Raw genomic sequence first — 19,499 nt, forward strand, 5'->3', positions numbered from 1 at the left:
AGTTCTTATTTTCGTTTTGAATCTTTTGTTCGCGTAAGTTGCGCTCTCGTAGTCCCGTCACCGTTACCGTCAAATTGAGTCTGCAGAAGTTTACTGCTCCCTCCTCCCTGCCTTGGAACAACTTTATCTTTCATCCATTTCATGTATATATATAATTAAAAAAGCAAAGAGAACTACGTAAAATATATGCCACAATTTTAATGTGATTTTATTTTACTTTATCTGGTTCCAATGTATTTGTTCCATAATTTTATAAACTCTAATTTATTCCGTAATTTTATAAACTCCCATACAATAATTGTTTAAAGAGAGATTATTTTAAGATGAACAATATACTGCGAAGATGAACTTATTTTGAAATAACTTGACGCTGCAGAAACTATACCAAAATAAGATTGGAGGTCTTTTTTAGTACTCGTTTACTGCTATCCCGGTCTCAAAAATACTTTCTTTTGGCTACAAAGTTGGTTTGTGACAAAAAAAAATTACTCACTCATTCGAAAGATATAACAACTTATAAATTTGAATTTGTAAACAATACAAACACATCTCTATGTATCTACTCATCTCAACCAATCAACCATTTATTATTTATTTTTTTCGCCTACTCCTCCATCTCCACCAATCACAGCCTTCTATTTAATCAACCTTAATGTCTCAAAAATACCTCCCAACATTCTTATATTGCTGGATCTAGGGAGTAAGTTTTTTCGTGACAAACCGGTAGTTTTAAATAATACTATAAATTTTGTTGTCCCAATTGAGCCTGGAATATAAGGATCGAAAGAGTGGAACTGATTGTGGAATTTTTTCTCCTTAGCTCATATCTGCTCTCCCCATTTCAAAGCACAAAGTATAAGTATTTATAACGATAATAATAGGCTAGATCCATTTTGGCTTCTCAGTTGAGCTACTTCATCCATTTTTGTGAATATTTCTTCAAACGGCTGAATAATTCTTTTTAAAAAATTATATAGAAATTTGTTTAGAAAATTAACTAAATTCATTTTACATGTTAATGTTTAATTAATCATGTGTTAATAACCCATCGTGTTTTTCTTTCCGCACTAGAATAAGTTAACCTTCAACCTCTCATCCGAACACTGTCTAAATTTCTTTCTATTTTACCTCTAAACATTCTTATTTAATATGCATCATCAAAATATTTTATTCTCAATATTAATCTGTGCTAAGCTTTGTTATATTTTGAAACGGACCAGGTATCTTCATGGATTTTGTACAATCATTTGAAGTTTTGAACAACACAAGTAAACAATTTATTCCCTTCTAAATTCCTAAGGAACCAGTTGGGTATACATGTGGTGGTAAAAGTTCGGATTATTGGGACCTGATTACAGAGAGCACTTTCACTTTCGAGATGATTAAAGAAGGGAATGGGCTCATGAACTGACGGCGTGAAATTGCTCCAGTTGCTATGTGCCGTCCAGTAGTACTAGTACTAGTACACTCCGTATTGACACGGCTCCAAATATTTCATACGACGTGCGCGGCAGAGTGCAGAGTCCAAAACACGAATCACAATCACCGGAATCGTGGATAAAAAATTACGACAATACCCTTTTTCTTCACGTTCCTCCCATCGTGCGGGCAAGAAATTCTCCACGTTACAGCTCAACGGCGAGCCGGCGACCTGACTTTTTTTTTTTTTAGTTGCAAAATTTTTTTTGGCAAAAACACCATCGAACTTTCTTTTGACTGGATGACGAAAAGAGTTTTTGACATAAATGAAAAAACAAATTTCACGGTTAGTCTATAAACCGCGAGACGAATCTTTTGAGCCTAATTAATCCATCATTAACACATGTTGGTTACTGTAGCACTTATGGCTAATCATGGACTAATTAGGCTCAAAAGATTCGTCTCAAGATTTCTTCCATAACTATTCAATTAGTTTTTTAATTCATCTATGTTTAATGCTTTATTTAGATGTCCAAAAATTCGGCTTTGCTTTTGTTCTTTTTTTTTTTTTCGGGCCCGGCAGGGCCGGCACGTTAGGGAGTTGACGTCGTCAAACAAATTTTAATCACATTCCCGCCGAAGTGGCTACTGGAGTAGTACTATTTGATTCGGCATGTGAAGCCGGCTGCACGAAAGATCTAAGGGGTCCATTTTTTATGCTCGTTTAAGGAAAATTAACCATATATTTATAAATAAATAATAATTTATGAAAAAAATTTATATATGTATTCTCAGTAATTTAATAGTCATGCTTGAAAAATAAACTTGATGAAATAACCATCCAAAATCAACTCCAGATTTAAAGTTGAAGATTAAAATTTTAACTTACAAACATTAGCAAAAAGATATTAATGCTTTTGAGGTTGTGCTTGGCTTGTCACGAAAATTTTCTGAAGTCCTAACAGAAAGTGAACAGTAGTGGTCTCGAGTGTTTGGAGTTAAGACCCCCTTTGATTCTAACCTCTCAAAAAAAATTTCTATCATGTATTCAAACGGCCGTTCCTATATTCTTTTACTATTTTTGTAATTATCTATTTTACACATGTATTTCTATCTAAAGAGTGTATTTTTTTTCCTACGTTTTCCGCTCGCGTTTCAAACGAGCCCCAAGTTTCTTGCATGTTTCAAATCGAGTGAGTGGATTTCAAAGCTAGAATTGTCAGCAGAGCTGTAAAAGGTCCCAAGCGCAAAACGAGTGGTTGCGACTTACTCCGTAACAGCCAAGGTTAGAATATAGATAATGTGAAAACTTGATTTGCATATAGTAGTATATAGATCTTAGTTAGCTCAGGCATGTCCATCACAGAGATATCAGATTATACCCGCTGTCATTCCAGTTAGTTCAGTAATACCTATCAGTCCTGATTACATTCAACATCTTTTGTCGGTCGATCACTCTGCCTCCAGCACATCAATTGTCACCGACACCGAGGGACAGTTTCATTTGTGGTTATAGCTGCATATAAATCTATCTATCGCAGTCTGGGCAACAGAAGATACGAAAAAGAAAGGCAAAGAGATTTGGTGATGAAAATCTCGATCGGTTTTATTGCAATCATAAACACGCCAGACATGCATGTCACAACTCACAACCCATAAGTCATATAGCACGTTCTATATATGGGCTTTCCCTCTAGTGGCATGGACGATAGAACAACGGCAGGGTGCTCTTGTGTACCAGCCTAGTCGCTTCCACGGCAGCACCAGAGCCTGAGATCAATTCAATGGCCGGGCTGCGTACAGCTTACTTGCCTGCAGGCCTAGTCGCGATCCCAGCAGGACCAGCTTGTCGCAGCAGCTGCACAACGTCACGTTATGTTTATTAGCCATGGGTTTAGATAGGTAGAGATTTGAATGGTTTATTAGCCACGTTATGTTAGCAACAGATATATGGCGACCTTAATGAAAGCCGGGTGCAAAGTGGCTGGTGAAGATTACCTGGAAGTAGGACCCCAACTTCTGCCTGAGGATAGTATGCTCCCTCTTCACTTTCTGGAAAGATCTCGTGCAACTGCATATCATAAATATTTGTCAGTGGCGAAATTGGCCAATGAATGGAACAAAAATGATAGACAACAAGGGCTAATTCTAGTTGTTGGTAATATATGTGTAAACATGCACTTGTAGTGAGGCTGACGAGTGACAATTCCACATGCCACGTCTGAGCCATGCCAACTTCGACAAGGTGGCATTTAGCCATTTACCTTATTGGCTCTCTCCGTAATGATTGCCATGGGCATGGGAAAATCACAATGCTCGAGCCATGAAGTATTTTACCATGCTATTTGAACACACCCGTACACATAGATAGATAGATAAATAGATAGATAGAGAGAGATACCCTTCGGCATTTTCTTCTCCACAGAAATTCCTGAATGAAGTGCATTCATTCTTCACCCTAGAGGCACCGATGCTGTGACAGATCATGTTATGTCAAGCATGAGTAACTAAACAAAAAAATATTATATATATACAACTAAGCAAATTACCATATTCTTTTATCATGGCAAATAAAGGGTGAGCCTGTACTCTAATGATATATCAGCTGTGTAAGAAAGATTGATGCCTGCAAGGCTGCACCAATCAAAGCAATATGGGTCTCTGTAAATAACTCTGTTTTGCATATTCCCTGAACCTCCACTAGCATTTATTAAGATATTTAACAGAGGCAACCAAATATGCTACCATGCAAACAACAGGCCATTATTTCAAGATTTTTTTCCCTGTTTGGGGGTTCGGGTGGGCAGGATTCCAAGTATATCAGACATCTAGAAGCAGCATCTGGTGGTTCACGAAACAAAAAAAAAATTGGTTCGACTCTTTGACTATGTTAGCTACAGTCAAAGATGACAGCTTTGGAAGAACAGGCAATAGTAAGAATAGAAAAATAACTTCATGCTTTTGAGGTAGCTTAATCTGGAAAAATGTATATTTTATTTTTTTTTCTCTTGGTGTGGCTTATTGAAAACGTTGCTCCTTTAGCAGGGTTATTGGAAGAAGAGCGCCAATTTACGCTGGCACCCCCAAGGCATCATTTTCTTGTTTTACTTTAGTTTGTGTTTGAACTTTGAAACAACACAATGTTTGCCTTGACTAAAAGAAAGTAGAAACTTAACCTTAAAAACCTTAAAATTTGTCAGCAAGGAAGTTAAGAACTTAAGATACATTTCTGAAGACCAGAAGCTAGAAAAACAAAGCCCATAATATAGTGTTTTTAGGGTAATGTCCGTTAGATTTTATAGATTCTTGGCACTATAAATCGGATTGGATGATAAAATTATATTGTCACACATTTTTGAAGGAAATTTCAAGTTAAATTTACCTATAGCATATGCTCGAAAACCGAAAACCTAAAACTGCTCATTTTCACCCATCAACCTGATCTTTGGCAATGTGTGGCTCTCCTTCTCTGAGCCATGTTTTTCTAAACAAAGTTTGGTAGTTTGTTGGCAAAGGCAATTTTTTTCTTAGCCAACTAGGTAACCACACTAGGCAAAGACTTTCCAAAATGAGCAAGAAATTTAAACAGCCTGTAAAAGTCCATCAGTGACTATTCAGTCAAATAGTCATGCATTATTGTGTTGTGGAATGACAATATGGAAATTTCACAAGCAACTGTCTGGGGCTACCTGGAACAGCTTCCTTTTAGTTGATGCATATGTCCATCCCATCTTGCGAAGTCTTTGGGATACTTCTCACTGCGTAATGTTAGATATTGATAACCAAAAATTATGCTGTTGACTGTTGAAAAAATAATAAAGACAACTCTATTTTGTGAAATTGTCACCACTTACATAGCTTGCTCAATGTTCAACATTACTCTAGCTGAATCCTTAAAGAATAAGAAAACAACCTCCTCTGCAAATTTTGGATTTGCTTCATCCTGCAAGTCCTCAACCTGACAAAATTGCTCGTCCAAGTAACCCTGTAAATACAAAACAATTTGTTAAATCAATATGCTTACATGCGTTAAACTAGGATAAAGAGCTGAAAAACGAGTTTTGAGATGGTGAGAGGATTGATTTCAAAGCATCTATATGCTAACTGGGGGTAGCATATGAAAACAAAATTTTGTATTCTGCAGAATCATTGATAATCCATGTATATTAATATAATGTGCTTCAATCAGATTATTCTTAGCTTTTTCTTCAATGTCTGTATGCAGTAGTGTTGACCCATGCTATGGCAATTAAAATGGCATGAATGTAAGGTGATGCCCATTGAACACTACACTCTACTTCTTGCTGAGTGATAAATAGAGCATACCACACAGACAGAAGAAGATATAGGCATATAGCACAATGACTAATGGATATAATTGCATAGTCTCAGATATGTGAATTTCCTACTGTACATGCCAAACATTGCCTCAACTATAATACTTGAAATTTGAGATGAACAGGGCACAAGCCTGATCGAAGAGGCTCTTTCTCAAGGACGCTGCTTGGCGTCGCAAATTAGCATACTCCATTTACAAGTATTGAACAGTCACAGAAAAAAGGCAAGGTGAAGCCTTTAAAGTAGGAGCCGACCCCAAAATGCATACACGGGTTGTCGATCACCTCAGTTGCAGAAAGTAGAACACGAAGGTCATTTATATAGCCAAGGAGGCTGTTATTACTCCTTCACCAAAATAAGTGAAGATATTTTAAAGTTAGTATACACGGAAGTTATGCAAGGTTGTGCAATACCTATCCACAGTTTGGACAGTGACTTGAATAGCTACAGATTCTCATGCTACTTTATAAAACGCATAGTCTATGTATGGTGTTCAAAAATCATAGTTGCTCTTCTTTAACAAAGTGATAGATTATACAGGCTACAGTGAAAAATAGTCAGTATTTTACTTAACACAGGATCCAGAATTTTATAGCTAAATTCTACAGAAAAGAATACAAAACTAATGAAAGAATTTATATGAAAAATACACCCACACCATTTCCTCATGGTGAAGTAGATTTTGAACTATTTATATTGCAACTAATTGATAAAGTTTTTTGTCCACATCAACTCCAACCTTAAACAATCTATGTTGTTTATTAACGATCCCTGGTGAATGTATCTAACCTTTGTGTTTCCTTTTAGTTCACTAAGTTTCTCATTCCAAAAAATGACAAAATTAGGACCTCTTCAGACCAAATAATTTATAGAATCATGCACGTCGCAACTCCTGATACATCCTAAGAGCTCTTTCAAGCCTGATGTCATCAAAACTTAAATCTCACAGGCAGCAAGAAATAATCATCCTGTTGACAATTTAATTTCAAGGCAAGAAATTTCATAGGAGTCCAAAAGCACAGGCTCAGAACAAGAATATTTAATTTTGGAAAAAGTAAAGAAAACAATGAGTACAAAAGGAATTATTTCATTTCATATGATGTTTTAGTTGGTAACTGATTCTTATATTCAAATAGCATGTGTTTAGCGCAAATATATGACTTGTAGTAACTCCTAAAAGAAAAAATTTTGTAGAGTGACACGTTGCAAGAACAATCAGACAGGGAAACAATATGGCCATGTTTTTTCACCTCAAAGTTCAAGCATAATGTTGTGATAATATCATTGAGAACGATAGGGGAATTAGAATAGGCCTAAGAGATTCTTACTTTGCACACATCCAAAAAAAAGTGGAAGAAAGAAAGCGATTTCAATAGCTCCTTCGAACAGTTACAAACAAAATCCTCTCAAATCAATGGACCACACGGCAAAACAGCAGCCTATGCCCTTGCAGGAAAAAAAAGAGAGAAAGTATCCTTTGCCAAAAGGTGCCAAATAGATTCATTCAATGATTGGTCCAACGAATGCATTCAATCACATCTTGATAAGAGAATACGACGTGGGCTGAAACACCAAGAAAGTTTCAAACATATCGTAAGAGAAAATTCTAATCCAAGCAGATCAAACTGCCATGGCAGTGAATGATAAAATGAATGGAGAACAGAAATAGTCTACATGAAAGCTAGCAGTTGCTACCTCCCCTGGATGATAGATATGTGTTCACGTAAAGGTTCTATAACACGGTTCACTATTCACCCTTACAGCGGCATCGCTCTCCCTTTAGCTATGAGACATTCTCATGGCGACATCTTTCTACAGAACATTTCAACCTCCACCAAGTGACCTTTCAAAATAAATAAATAAATAAATAATATCTAAACCTCAATATGCAGCAAGTGATAAATATCTCCCAGGAGCAATCACACGAGCAGACAGCAAGAATTTTATTTCCTGTAAAGCATGTAGAAGACAGTACAACAAATGCATGATTAACCTGTTGCAACTCTAAACAATAGCAACATTGGAAGCTAAGTCAAAGATTCTGCTATACCTTGTATTAGGTGGCATATAATGTCATGACAACACCTTAGCACGTAGAATTATTAATTTACTTACTGTTTGAAACAATAATCACTGTCCAAATTTGAGACAATCTTGGTTTTCTTATTACTGTTTTTGTTGGAATTTTAATGGATGCTACACATGCAATGGACACCATAGAACACAAGCATAATATGATGAAATTCTCTAATTAATAAACCATATACATATGGTGTATATATCCTGTGGCTAGGTATTCATTATACCCTTCAATATTTATAACAAAAATCTAAATTCAAGATCTAAAATTAGTGGTATCAGTGCAACATACGAGTAACCTTAAAATATTCACATTTACATTGTGTTCCAAATAAGTATGTTTGTTTTGTTTTCTTTGTATGTACACAACCTTGCCTTTGCTACTATATTTTCAATTCTGATTATGAGTTGGATTCTGTATGATCGATAGCTAGAAAATATTCCATGATTTGCAACAAGCAACAGCAATCAACAATTCAACATTATCCATTTCAAAACTATTTAATGATCTAGCAACTCTTTCATCAAATTAACAATGACTCCAAACATCACTGCGGGAGAAGTACAAAGCCGTGGGTGCAATCCTTGGCCCTTACTCGGCAATGCATACCCAACATGCTGCTACGAAATAAAAAAGCTAACTCAATAGAACCTATAACTACAAAAAAAAAGCATAAATACAAGTTGGAGGATACACCACCTCTTTTTTTTATGTGTGATTCTTTGACTGGTGTGATGGCACATGCAAATATATTCTCTCCTAGTGGCATCCAAATTGGGGACAAAGTTGCAGTGATAACTGTACAACACAACCACACGAGTGAGACTGAAGTGTTTTGGCAGGGATAGACCCCTGGCCTTGGATAAGAGTACCTAGCAGCCGATTTCCTTTCCACACATTCAAGACAAATCAGCGGGGAACCCTGGACGCGGATCTAATCATGCAACATGGTAAAACTCAAAAACAATCGCAACCAGGCGCAGCTCGTGTTGTCTAATCGCTAATCGATAGCACCGGTTCAACGTGCCGGATGCCAGGGCCCAGGAGGCTCAGGAAAACTACGATGCAGAACTAAACAGGGCCAGGGGTGGTGCGAGTTGGATGCTGCGGTGATTACCTTAGGGCGCATCTGGACGCCGGCTAGCGGTGGCGGAGGGAGACTGAGTGGCTTGTGCGACGAGCACTCCTCGCCGTGGCCTCAGCGTGCTCCCGTTCCGAATGCCACGGCGGAGCAGCTGCTCACCGGACGACGGGAACCGCAAACGGTGGTGGGCTGCTTTCGCACGCCCCAACCCAGAAGGCCAGAACTCATCTTAGGTTTCAAAAAAAAAAGAACTCATCTCGTAGATTGGCGGAAGAGAGGAACGAGGAAGTGCGGCGACTCCGGTGGGGAAGGGAGTCATGGGCTCATGGCAAGGCCGTGAGGATGATCCGGCTGTCGACTTCGCCGGACGAGCGGCAGCCGGCAGGGAGGCGGAGGATGAGTCGGAGAGAGGGGGCCAAAATGCGAAAAAAAGGACGGGTCCTTCGTAGCACGTTATGTAAGACATACTCCCTCCGTCCCAAATAAACTAATCTTTTTTTTACCTATAACTTTTGATTTTTCGTCTTATTAAAATAATTTACAATTGATATTTTTGTCTTTATTAGATGATAAATTATGAATAATACTTTACACGTGACTATTTTTTTCTAATTTCCTAAAAAAATTTAAATAAGACAGATGGTTAAACGCTGGATACAGAAAAAAATTGGTTTTTTTTAGGAAAGAGGAGGTATATATAAACTATATATATATTTATCAATTGATAAATTTGTCTTAAGATATTATGAATGTAGTATTTTGTTAAAAATATTGTAAGAATTAAAAAAATAAAAATCTAAAAAATAATGTCGATAATCATGACATATAGCGTGGAATTCCATCACAGAAACCGTCTCGATATCGCTTCTACCAAAATCACGATGATAATCGTTATTTATAGCATGATAGTCGTTCACTACCGTGCGGTTTGACACCGCAACCGCGGCGATTTTATAAATTTTTTAATTCAGATTTGTATGGTTTATGGTGAAACCTAAACGCAGCACAACGGGCGTCCCTATTCCCTAATCAAATAATCAGGACCGAAATGTAAAAAAAACGGACTTGTCGCGATCCTAATCATCTAATCATCAGGGACCTAAATGCAAAATAAAGGGCGGTCGCTATGGTATTGGTAGCGAAGTACCGAGATCAGAGAGTACAACAAATACGGGCCCAAGTCAACCGAGACGGAAGGGAGCTGCTTTACGTATTGGGCTGGGCCGATTACACGTGGACGGTACGAGGAGCTTCGCTTCGCGTCTATACAAAGCTGGGCCTCGGCCCGGCCCATATAGGAAGGGGAGGGCGGAACGGAAGCCGGAAGCCAACCCAAATCTCGCTTCCGCGAACAGGCCACGGCGGCGTCTCAGCGGCGCACCGCGCACCCGGCACCGGCGGCGAGATGGCGGACTGGGACGGGGTCCCCGCGAGGGAGAGGCGGCAGATGGAGGAGATCCTGCAGCTCGACATGGAGGAGCTCATCGTGGAGATGGTCGACGACGAGGAGACCGAGGAGGAGTTTGCGGACGAGGACGACGGCGACTTCACCTCCGTCGACGCATTCCTCAGGTCGGCCGGCGCCCCACGTGTCGCCGTTTTTGTTCCTTCTCTTCTGCGACGTAGGGTTCTCTATGTAAAAACTGGGTCGTGGGCTCGTATCGTACTTGATTGCTTGCTAGGGGTGTTGCTACGATGGTACTGTACATTTCTGCTAGAATTCGATACGCCAACCTAAGAGTACAATTCAACAGATAGTATTTCGATTCCGAGAGAGTGATCACCGAAGGCATTGGTTATGATTGGTGTTTGTTTCCCTAATCTCGCATGTGGACAATTTTTGGTTTCTGCTTTGGATAGAGATCGTGGGGATTTGAGGGAAGAGGTTCTCTAGAGGAAGCCATGATCCTGGTCAGATGCCCTTGACCAAAATTTTGCTTGGGGTGTATTGTTTTACTCTGCAATTTTTCAATTTATTGGTGGGTGTGCTGTACTGCTGATACATCTGTAGAGACTGTAGTTCATAGCCAGATTCTTGCAAAATTTTCATTTGTTAGTTCTTAAATATGTTTTTGAGAGATCACACATTATTCATTTCCCTTCCTGTTTATCAGGGATGTCGACAGGGAAGGAGTGGCTAGCACTTCTGGACCATTCACATTCAACACATCTCTAGCCTCGTTGCACACCTATCTTGGTGGTAAATGGCCTCGCTATCCTCACAATATGTATAATGCTGACAGAAATAAAGTGTAATATGGTTCTTTATGTGTTACTCAGAGGTTGATGATACACGGGGTAGAGTTTCTCTCTTAGATGGTGGTGCAATCCTCAGCTTGCCAATGCTCTATCTTCAAGGTAGGTTATTGTAAGATTGTATTTTGTTTCGTTAATCCACATATTTTGATTTTTATTTTGACTATCATGCCAACCTTGAAGACACATGGATTAGTGATCATAAAAATCATCTCATCATTTCATCGTATTTATTTTGTCTTCTTGCGTGCCCTTCTAAGTTACTACATTCTTTTCTTTTGAACTTACCTTATATAAACCTGGTCTATAAACTTTCCATTATTATTTTTATGTTTAAAAATGCTTGCTTAATGTCTATATACTTTGTAGTGAATTTAGGATATGAGGTTCCTTTTGATAGTTGATAATTTATCGATGCATATCACTAGATAAGTGAGATCCAATAATCTAAAAGGCTAAAAGCATCCCCTAAACAATGATTGTATGTTGATATTTTTCTGTTACAGTCCTGTGGGTTCACAATACGATTGGATATTAACTCCATGGGCAGTGAAATATGTTCTTGATTGTAAATCTGCAACAATTAAGAAGAGGCACAATCCTTACCTGTCTCTCTCCTGACTCATGCATAAAGTCATAGTGTAAATGTGACCAGATTTTCTGGTAGGTTATCAAGCATAAAAAATTATTATGATATGAATGTGTTGCAGGTGTTGTCCTATTTCCTGGAGCTACCCTGCCTCTCAGGCTAATTCAGGGTAGATTTGTGGCAGCTGTTGAGAAAGCTTTGAGGCAGGTCGATGCTCCATGCACAATTGGTGTGGTGCGTGCTAGTCATGTTGAATTAACTAATTTTACTTGTTTTATTTCATTCCAATGATGCAGTTCAATTTTCAGGTTCTCATGTACAGGCGACAGAGTACTCGATATTATGCTAATGCTTCAGTTGGAACAACAGCCGAGGTGTTGTACATTTTTTCTGCTGTGCTTCAAGTTAGAATTTGTTTATTTTTTTCACCAATCCTGCATGTTTTTCGGTTGTTCATTTGGTTAGGTTGTTTTCTGTGCTGCCAATTGAACTTTTTAGTAGTCAGTTCCATGGGTGATGTGTTGTTATTTCTATAGGACACATTAGTTACCCCTCTTATCTCATTCTGTAATAAAAATAATCTGCTTAATTAATAATAACCGGGGGGGGGGTAATTTTATATATCATGCAAGAATCAAGACCTAACCTTAGCAGTTAACATATAACATTTCTTGTAGATAGGCAATGTCCATTCTCTTAGAAGTTAGAACGACTGATTCAATTTTATTTCAAAACTTTCTTCTGTGCATCACTTGGTTGCAGCATCTCTATCAAACTTTTGGAGAATTATGTACTCATCTAGTTGTCCGATACTTTCACAAGATCCAGCGGACCAAAAACACATGTATGCACTGTGATGTCTTGTTTACATGTGTTCAGGCTCATTTGTTAACCCCTTTAATATGATTAATGTGTGAAGTGATGTATAATTCATTTTGAACAGCCTGGCAAGTAAAGCTGGTATTTTGTTATTTCTTTCGCAGATTAGACAGCTTGGGAGGATGGATGATGGTTCATTAAATGTTCTAGCCCGTGGGCAGCAAAGATTTCGTCTGATGCGTCATTGGATGGATGTTGATGGAGTGGTAAGTATTAATTATTGAGGATATATTATTCTGAATTAGGAGCTGTAGAGAACTTAATTCATTTTTTCTCACTCTGTCAATAGGTATGGGGTGATGTCCAAATCATTGAAGAAGATATTCCTTTAAGAACTCCAAGGGACGTGTTTGCACAGCTAGCTTCATGTAACAGTTTCCCGCGGCATGCTTCACCAATTATCAGTTTGGATGTCTCTCCGATCAAAAAACAAGATCATATGGATTCAGAATTGGATGGTGGTACACCATCACCTAAAAGTACTTCAAGCAATCATTCAGCAATCGATTCAAGGATGTGCCACTCAGATTCACAATCCAGCAGCTCAATGAGATCTTCTAATGAAGATGGGGTTTCCATGCATGAGCAGTTTTACAGCCAGGAGCTACATCATTTGAAAGGTAGTGGTGCAGCAGTTCAGTCAGGTGAGAATACTGACATGGGCAAGGAGGATTTTTGTTTAACATCTCCCAGATCCTTGTCAAGTACAGGAACAAGAGATAAGCAGCAGCGTCAGTATATTATTTCAAAGCAACCTTTTCAGGCACCATTATCATTTTGGCCTCGGTGGGCTTATCAAATGTATGACTCATATGCACTTGCTCGTAGGGCTGCAGGTAAAGTGCTCCCATATTCATCAAACTGATTTATTATGAACCTTACAATGCATTCTTATCATTCATGAGATTGTTACTTCTTATTATGTTTTGTATATACCACTCCCCTAGTGTTCCCATCAAAAAGAACTTTCTACTGGATAATCGATCATTTTGGGTGTTATTGTGTATCCTTATCTCTGTATGTTTAGTCTAATAAATATCCATTACACTATGGGCCTTTTGCTGCAGATCTGTGGAGACAGATAATCACACACCCAAGCATGGATGATTACGTGAGAAAACCAGATCTTTTGTCATTTTCCATTGGAAGCAAACTTCCTGTATCAGAATCTGTGAGACAAAAGGTACTGGAGATTGATGGAATTTCATATCGCCTTCAAAGGGAGATCCAGCTTCTCAAGGCCTTTAATCTCATAAAATGTAGATGTTGCAAGGTAACTATCTGTCATGTTTGGAATTGCTATTTTAACGAGCATCTGGTTGGAAATAATGGACTTATATTTAAGCATTTTCTTTCCTATTTTAAAAGAAAGTAATGGTGGTGGTGTATGTGAATTTGTCACCCCACCGCTCACCATTGCAATTTTATTGGACAACCCCTGATTTTCTCAATATTGCACAATAGTACAATATATAACTGAATTGCTGAATTTTTTGAATTTTGAATTTTATTTATTAAATAATTTACAAATTTAATTTTGCATTTCAAAAAATCACAAAACTAACCTCCTGCCGCCCTCTAGGAGGGTGGAAAGGTGACTTGGCAAACGGCCGCTCAGATGCGAGGGACGGCTAGAAACGGCACACAATAAATTTTACATTTAGCCCCTTTCCGCCCTCATAGAGGGTGGAAAGGGGTTAAATGTAAAACTTTCGTGCCGCCCGGGAATTTTGAGATTGAACCAATCACATGTAGTACCGATTTTTGCCAGCCCAAGAAAAAATCAAAGAAAATATGCTTCCACAAGGATTCGACCTCTAGTCTCCTAGATAGGAGAGGGGGTAGTGACCACTGAGCTAAGGTAGTAATTGTGATTGAACAATTTCATACATTATACATATATGTATCAAACCACGTTAAATTAAAAAAATTTCGGGTGACACAGCGAATTTTACATTTAGCCCCTTTTCGCCCTCAGTAAGGGCGGAAAGGGGCTAAACATAAAATTTGTCGTGGCACCATTTCTTGCCGTCTCTCGTGCCCAAGTGGCCGTTTGCCACGTCACCTTCCGCCCTCCTAGAGGGTGGTAGGAGGTTAGTCTTGTGTTTTTTTGAAATGCAAAATTAAATTTGTAAATTATTTAATAAATAAAATTCAAAAAATTCCTGAATTGCTACACATATACAGTATATGAGTTGGTTTATAATCAAGGAGTTTAGGCACCATCAAGTTCTCCCTGCAGCAAAGCTATTTTTTTATTGGTCAATCAACGATGTTTAGCTAGTTTTCCATAGAAAAATGGATAATTATTGTAGTTCATCTGTATCATAGCAATTTCATTTACCATGTAATGTTCTGTTAAATATCTGTATGTGCATCCATTTCCTTTTGCAGCAGGGTATGGTAATACACTAACACATGGTACAGCAGGGTATGGTAATACACTAATACATGGTACAGCCTGTCGTTGTAGAGTACTTCAGCATGGCAAGACTTAACGCCAATATAAAATCAAGCTTCTTGATTGTTCATATTGATTTTGTCATTTGGCTGCTAGGCAAATGATTTTTCCATGTAACTTGGTTTTCCTTGAGATCATAAACATAATTAGAAAAAAAACGTTTACTTACATGAAAGAATTTCAATACAAAGTTTATCACTCTGAGCTGACATGCTTTGAACTATGATAGTCTCTCATAGCGAAACGTAGCGACATGGTGGTGATGTCTACTGATGGCCCTCTTGGCGCGTATGTCAACCCTTATGGTTTTGTCCATGAAACGATCACAGTCAGCAGGGCCACTGGGCTAGCTCTTGATGGCAATCCTTCAACGGTTCACAGCTGGTTTCCAGGGTAATTTACAGCATTTTCTTGTTCTTCTTAATATTCATATCCATCATACACTCTTTAAATGTGAAAATTAAGTTCATACACTCTTTAAACGTGTTGTAAGTCTAGAAACCAACTCTGTTTTTGCTGTTATGCAGATACTCATGGACAATTGCATCGTGTGCTGACTGTGAATCCAACATAGGCTGGTTATTCAAAGCAACCAAGAGGAATCTGCGACCGAGATCCTTCTGGGGGATCCGTAGCTCCCAAATTGCAGATGATGTACAAGAACTAGATCAAGACGAATGATGCTCCGTGTGCAGTAGTAAACTCTGTGTGCCCCTCCCCTTTCTAATGGAAAGCACTTCCTCTCTGGTTGATGTGCCTAGTTCTATTTATCTGAATAGTGGTCGCAATGAAGGTCACTATAGAATAACCATTTCCTCCTGTGTATTATACAATTAGTGCCTTGTGCCGAAGTTCCGGGAAAGATTTTGCGACATGTAGCGTGCTTAGAAACCCAACTATATATGAGGATATGATCAGATGATAAGCAGGGGTTTGAGATGTCCGATGAGCATAAAGAAGTTAGGGCACGTCCAACCAAGTGGTCTCAGCAGCGGTCTCAACTTGCCATGCTAGAGCATCTTAAAGGTACATAGCGACAATGCTCTATTACGTAATGGTATACGTAATGATATATCGAGTTAAGTATGGTTTTTTTTATTATTATTTTTCTTTTTTATCTACCTTTATATAATATTTTTTTAATAAATGCTAAGAATTAATTCTAAGCTGTTGTTATACATAACAACGATTTATCTTTTGCATTCCCTCTTTTTTCTCCTCGTCACCAGATTTGCTTGTGTGATGATTAGTAGTCAGCTAATAAACATATTGTACAAATAACCTTTTGTGGTTCAGTTCTTTGTTATTTATATTTCAGCCCTTTTTAATATTAAATATTATCGAATCAATCAGAACTACTATATTTTAGACCTAGGATAACCGAAAAGATCTACATATATATACCCTTAATAACCAAATGATCTACCTATTAGTCTTCTCTATATTTTTTCTCCCTCCCTAGTATCTCATCTATATTTTTTCTCCTCCCTCCTCTCCCCTCCCACCGGAGTCTTCTCTATATTTTTTTCTCCCTCCCTAGTCTCTCATCTATATTTTTTCTCCTCCCTCCTCTCCCCTCCCACCGGTTGGGTGACATGGAAGAGGGTGGCCACAACAGCTACGCATGGAAGAGACTAATGACAGCAGCACTAGGCATACAACCCAAAACCCGAGGACCGAACCCTAAAGAACCAAAAATTGATGCCCGAATTATTTTTACGAGTTTCATGTTTGAAAATCTAAATTTATTTTGGATCAATCAGGTTTGTGTCTCTGGTACTTCAAATACCTGACTAATCTAAAATATAAGCAACAATATTTTGCTTTCTTTGGTTTGAGCCTAGCCCCAAAAGGTGAACCACCAGCCCACACTCACGCAGCCCAAAAGGAAGGAGGTCACGTAGAACCCACAATTTCTTGCTTTAATAGTTCAATGTGTGACTTGAGACAATCTATGTGACTTTACAACTGAAATATCGCTAAAACAATATTATTTTTTAGGAAAATATCACTGAATCCCTGCTATTTTTTGCTATTTTTTGTGCCAAAAGGCATCCAGAATATTTGTTTCAAGTATGCTAAGCATTATTTGGGTTATTACGAGTAAATAATGGTTATTGCCAGTTGACGTCCGTGATTTTTTTCCCAAGAGGTTTTTACGTTAAATATGTGTCTTCGATCTACCTCGATGTTCCTAACAAATACTAACTAAAAGGATAATCAACACTAATCCAATAATCATTAACAACAAATATACTAAATATCCAATAATCAACACTAATCTTAAAATGATAATCACTAATTATTTGCTAATGATTATCGTTAGAGAGATGGATGATCTCATGTAGCCAAAGTGACCAGATTATTTAAAAAATATTTCTTAGTTGGTCCCATATCCAGCACTTACGTGGGAACTAAACACCGTGAAAAACCTAGCGCTTGCAGTGCGATGTTTTTAGCTAATACTGCTACTGAAATGGGGCCAATTGCACGAGCATGCCTAACAGGCGAGAGGCAACTCCATATGGGCATTGGCAGCGTTTTTTTTTTCTCCCTGCGTATTGTCCTTTTGTTTCAACCACAGTAGCAAATGGCCGGTATTCCATTGCCACCTTTGATGAGAGGAGGAGAGAGAGAGAGACCTCACGGGTGGCAGCAAAGGCAAAGGAGCAGCAAGAAACCGACAGAGAAAGCAAGGCCATTGTAGAATGACAGGTGAGGAATCGATCAGACGGGAGGAAAACAACACCGAAAAGGAATGCACTTCTCTGCTTTTGTATATGCATGCATGCATGCTACCTAACCATTCGCTATGCACCAATGAAATATGCTAACATATACCTTAATACTAGTTTATTGTTCATCAGGTTTTGGCAATATTAGTACTAGTAGACTGTACTGGTACTAGTTCTCCGCAGACCGCAGTGAATTCTAATCTCTTGAGCAATGTTATCCCCTTTGTATCTTCTTATGTCAAATTTACTATAAGTGGTTGTGAAAAGACTAAAAGAGAATTAGCAAAGTAAAGTATATTGGCATCTATCACTCCGCTAAAGGGAATGCTCAAAGTCGATCTACGCATTGAGAAAAAGAAAACAAATTTAGACATGTATAGTACCAGGGCTGTTCATAACCTGAGTTTGTCTTTTTATGTCTCGATTGTAACTTGAGTTTGGACTTAAGATTTGCAGATTGATGCATCTATGTTGTATGAACGTTGTCAATTGTTTTGAGAATAGTTTATAACTGTTTGGACTTTTTTTTAACAAACAAGGAGACGTTCCCTCAAAGTCTCAAACTCAAAGGATCAAAAAGTTCTCTAGTGATTGTTTTTTATATGCTTTATTTTCCTGCTCATAATAATGTTGCAGTAGCATGCTCCTCTATAGTATTCTACATATAATATGTGTTATTGATATATGGTTTAGAGTAGATAGAACCTATGTAATCGGTGACACCTAGTGTATGCACATTATGGCAGAGGATACGAATCCAATAATATATGGGTGATGATTGGATATTTGGATGACATGAAACTGTGAATAGACGAACTTATCTCCATAGTATGGTAATAAATACTCCTAGGCCGTGTTCGGTAAGGAGTTGGTAAGTTAACTTACCCGGTACAGAAAGCGTAGTAAGATTTGTACATGATTTAATTAATTACTAAAAAATATAAAATATATTAATATGATTTTTTAAACAACTTTTCTATAGAATTTTTTTAGTAAAAATACAATGTTTACCAGTTCGAAAAATATGCGCGTGAAAACCAAGAGTTAACTAAGGGCTGGGGGTGAACGACGGTCTAGATATCCTAAGATACCACACATTCGAGTGTTCTTGCATGGCAAAAATTTCACATTCTTCTATGGATGTACTCAGCCAGCCGAATCACAGTGCTGGTGTGGAACCTTGACAGAAGAAGGCACTTCTCAGAACAAAATCCAGTCACGGGGTTAAACAAAAAAAGAATCACTATAGCGCACAGCATCACAAAGCGGGCCAAGCAAAGAAAGAAGAGAATTCCAAACTGTCCCCAAGAAAATTCCTGCCCAGGAGAGAGCAAGACGCAGCACAGCGCCGGGCTGTACAGGTCACCGTTCCCAATAAGACAGAGGGGAAGTTGAGGCAAAACCAAACGAAACGAAACGAAACGAAACGAAACGACACCACCAACACAGCAACGCGTGCGTGCACTGATGCACATGGCAACACCGGCGCGTCGCCACTCGCCACCAGCGGCCAGATGCGCGCGCGCGCGCGCCCATGCACTCTCCTGCGACTCGTGAGCCGTGTCATTCCATCGCGGCTTCCTGCTCCTGCCATGGCCCGTGATCTCCCTTAAATTCCCCAACCCTACTCGAGAATTAATAAGCCTGACACCTCTCGC

General features: G+C 38.5%; 2 protein-coding genes across 4 annotated transcripts; one reads left to right on the plus strand and one right to left on the minus strand.

Moving 5' to 3' along the window:
• Positions 1-2,741: 2,741 nt before the first annotated feature.
• LOC102710206 (pseudo histidine-containing phosphotransfer protein 5) lies at positions 2,742-9,359 on the minus strand. Of its 3 annotated transcripts, none has more exons than XM_015837728.2 (6): positions 8,955-9,359; positions 5,274-5,404; positions 5,109-5,177; positions 3,821-3,892; positions 3,418-3,490; positions 2,742-3,277 (listed from the first exon to the last, which is right to left on the minus strand). In XM_015837728.2, exons 1-6 carry the CDS (start codon positions 8,964-8,966, stop codon positions 3,224-3,226), a joined length of 411 nt encoding a protein of 136 aa, XP_015693214.1. In that variant the 5' UTR covers positions 8,967-9,359; the 3' UTR covers positions 2,742-3,223. The 3 variants fall into 3 exon arrangements, with proteins under 3 accessions (XP_015693214.1, XP_040380089.1, XP_040380088.1); XM_040524155.1 differs by lacking the exon at positions 8,955-9,359 and adding an exon at positions 6,012-6,090; XM_040524154.1 differs by lacking the exon at positions 8,955-9,359 and adding an exon at positions 5,891-6,044.
• An 883-nt stretch (positions 9,360-10,242) lies between these two features.
• LOC102710495 (protein cereblon-like) lies at positions 10,243-16,031 on the plus strand. Its single transcript, XM_015837871.2, has 10 exons — positions 10,243-10,493; positions 11,036-11,121; positions 11,202-11,279; positions 11,888-12,000; positions 12,075-12,140; positions 12,750-12,851; positions 12,935-13,481; positions 13,713-13,918; positions 15,336-15,499; positions 15,634-16,031. The coding sequence occupies exons 1-10, from the start codon at positions 10,327-10,329 to the stop codon at positions 15,785-15,787; spliced, it is 1,683 nt and encodes a 560-aa protein (XP_015693357.1). The 5' UTR covers positions 10,243-10,326; the 3' UTR covers positions 15,788-16,031.
• The last annotated feature ends 3,468 nt before the right edge of the window (positions 16,032-19,499 follow it).

The sequence above is a fragment of the Oryza brachyantha genome, chromosome 5, assembly GCF_000231095.2.
Source record: "Oryza brachyantha chromosome 5, ObraRS2, whole genome shotgun sequence".
Lineage (NCBI taxonomy): Eukaryota > Viridiplantae > Streptophyta > Magnoliopsida > Poales > Poaceae > Oryza > Oryza brachyantha.

Bases quoted from the DNA above. Each gene is read 5' to 3' on its own strand.
- LOC102710495 (XM_015837871.2), top strand. From the start codon at position 10,327: ATGGCGGACTGGGACGGGGTCCCCGCGAGGGAGAGGCGGCAGATGGAG. The intron at 11,122-11,201 runs GTAAATGGCCTC...TGTGTTACTCAG, and splicing joins GTTGCACACCTATCTTGGTG to AGGTTGATGATACACGGGGT. The intron at 12,141-12,749 runs GTGTTGTACATT...TTTCTTTCGCAG, and splicing joins CAGTTGGAACAACAGCCGAG to ATTAGACAGCTTGGGAGGAT.
- LOC102710206 (XM_040524154.1), bottom strand. From the start codon at position 5,950: ATGGAGTATGCTAATTTGCGACGCCAAGCAGCGTCCTTGAGAAAGAGC. The intron at 5,405-5,890 runs GCTTGTGCCCTG...TTGTATTTACAG, and splicing joins GAAAGAGCCTCTTCGATCAG to GGTTACTTGGACGAGCAATT. The intron at 3,893-5,108 runs GTAGCCCCAGAC...GATCTGTCACAG, and splicing joins CTAAAAGGAAGCTGTTCCAG to CATCGGTGCCTCTAGGGTGA.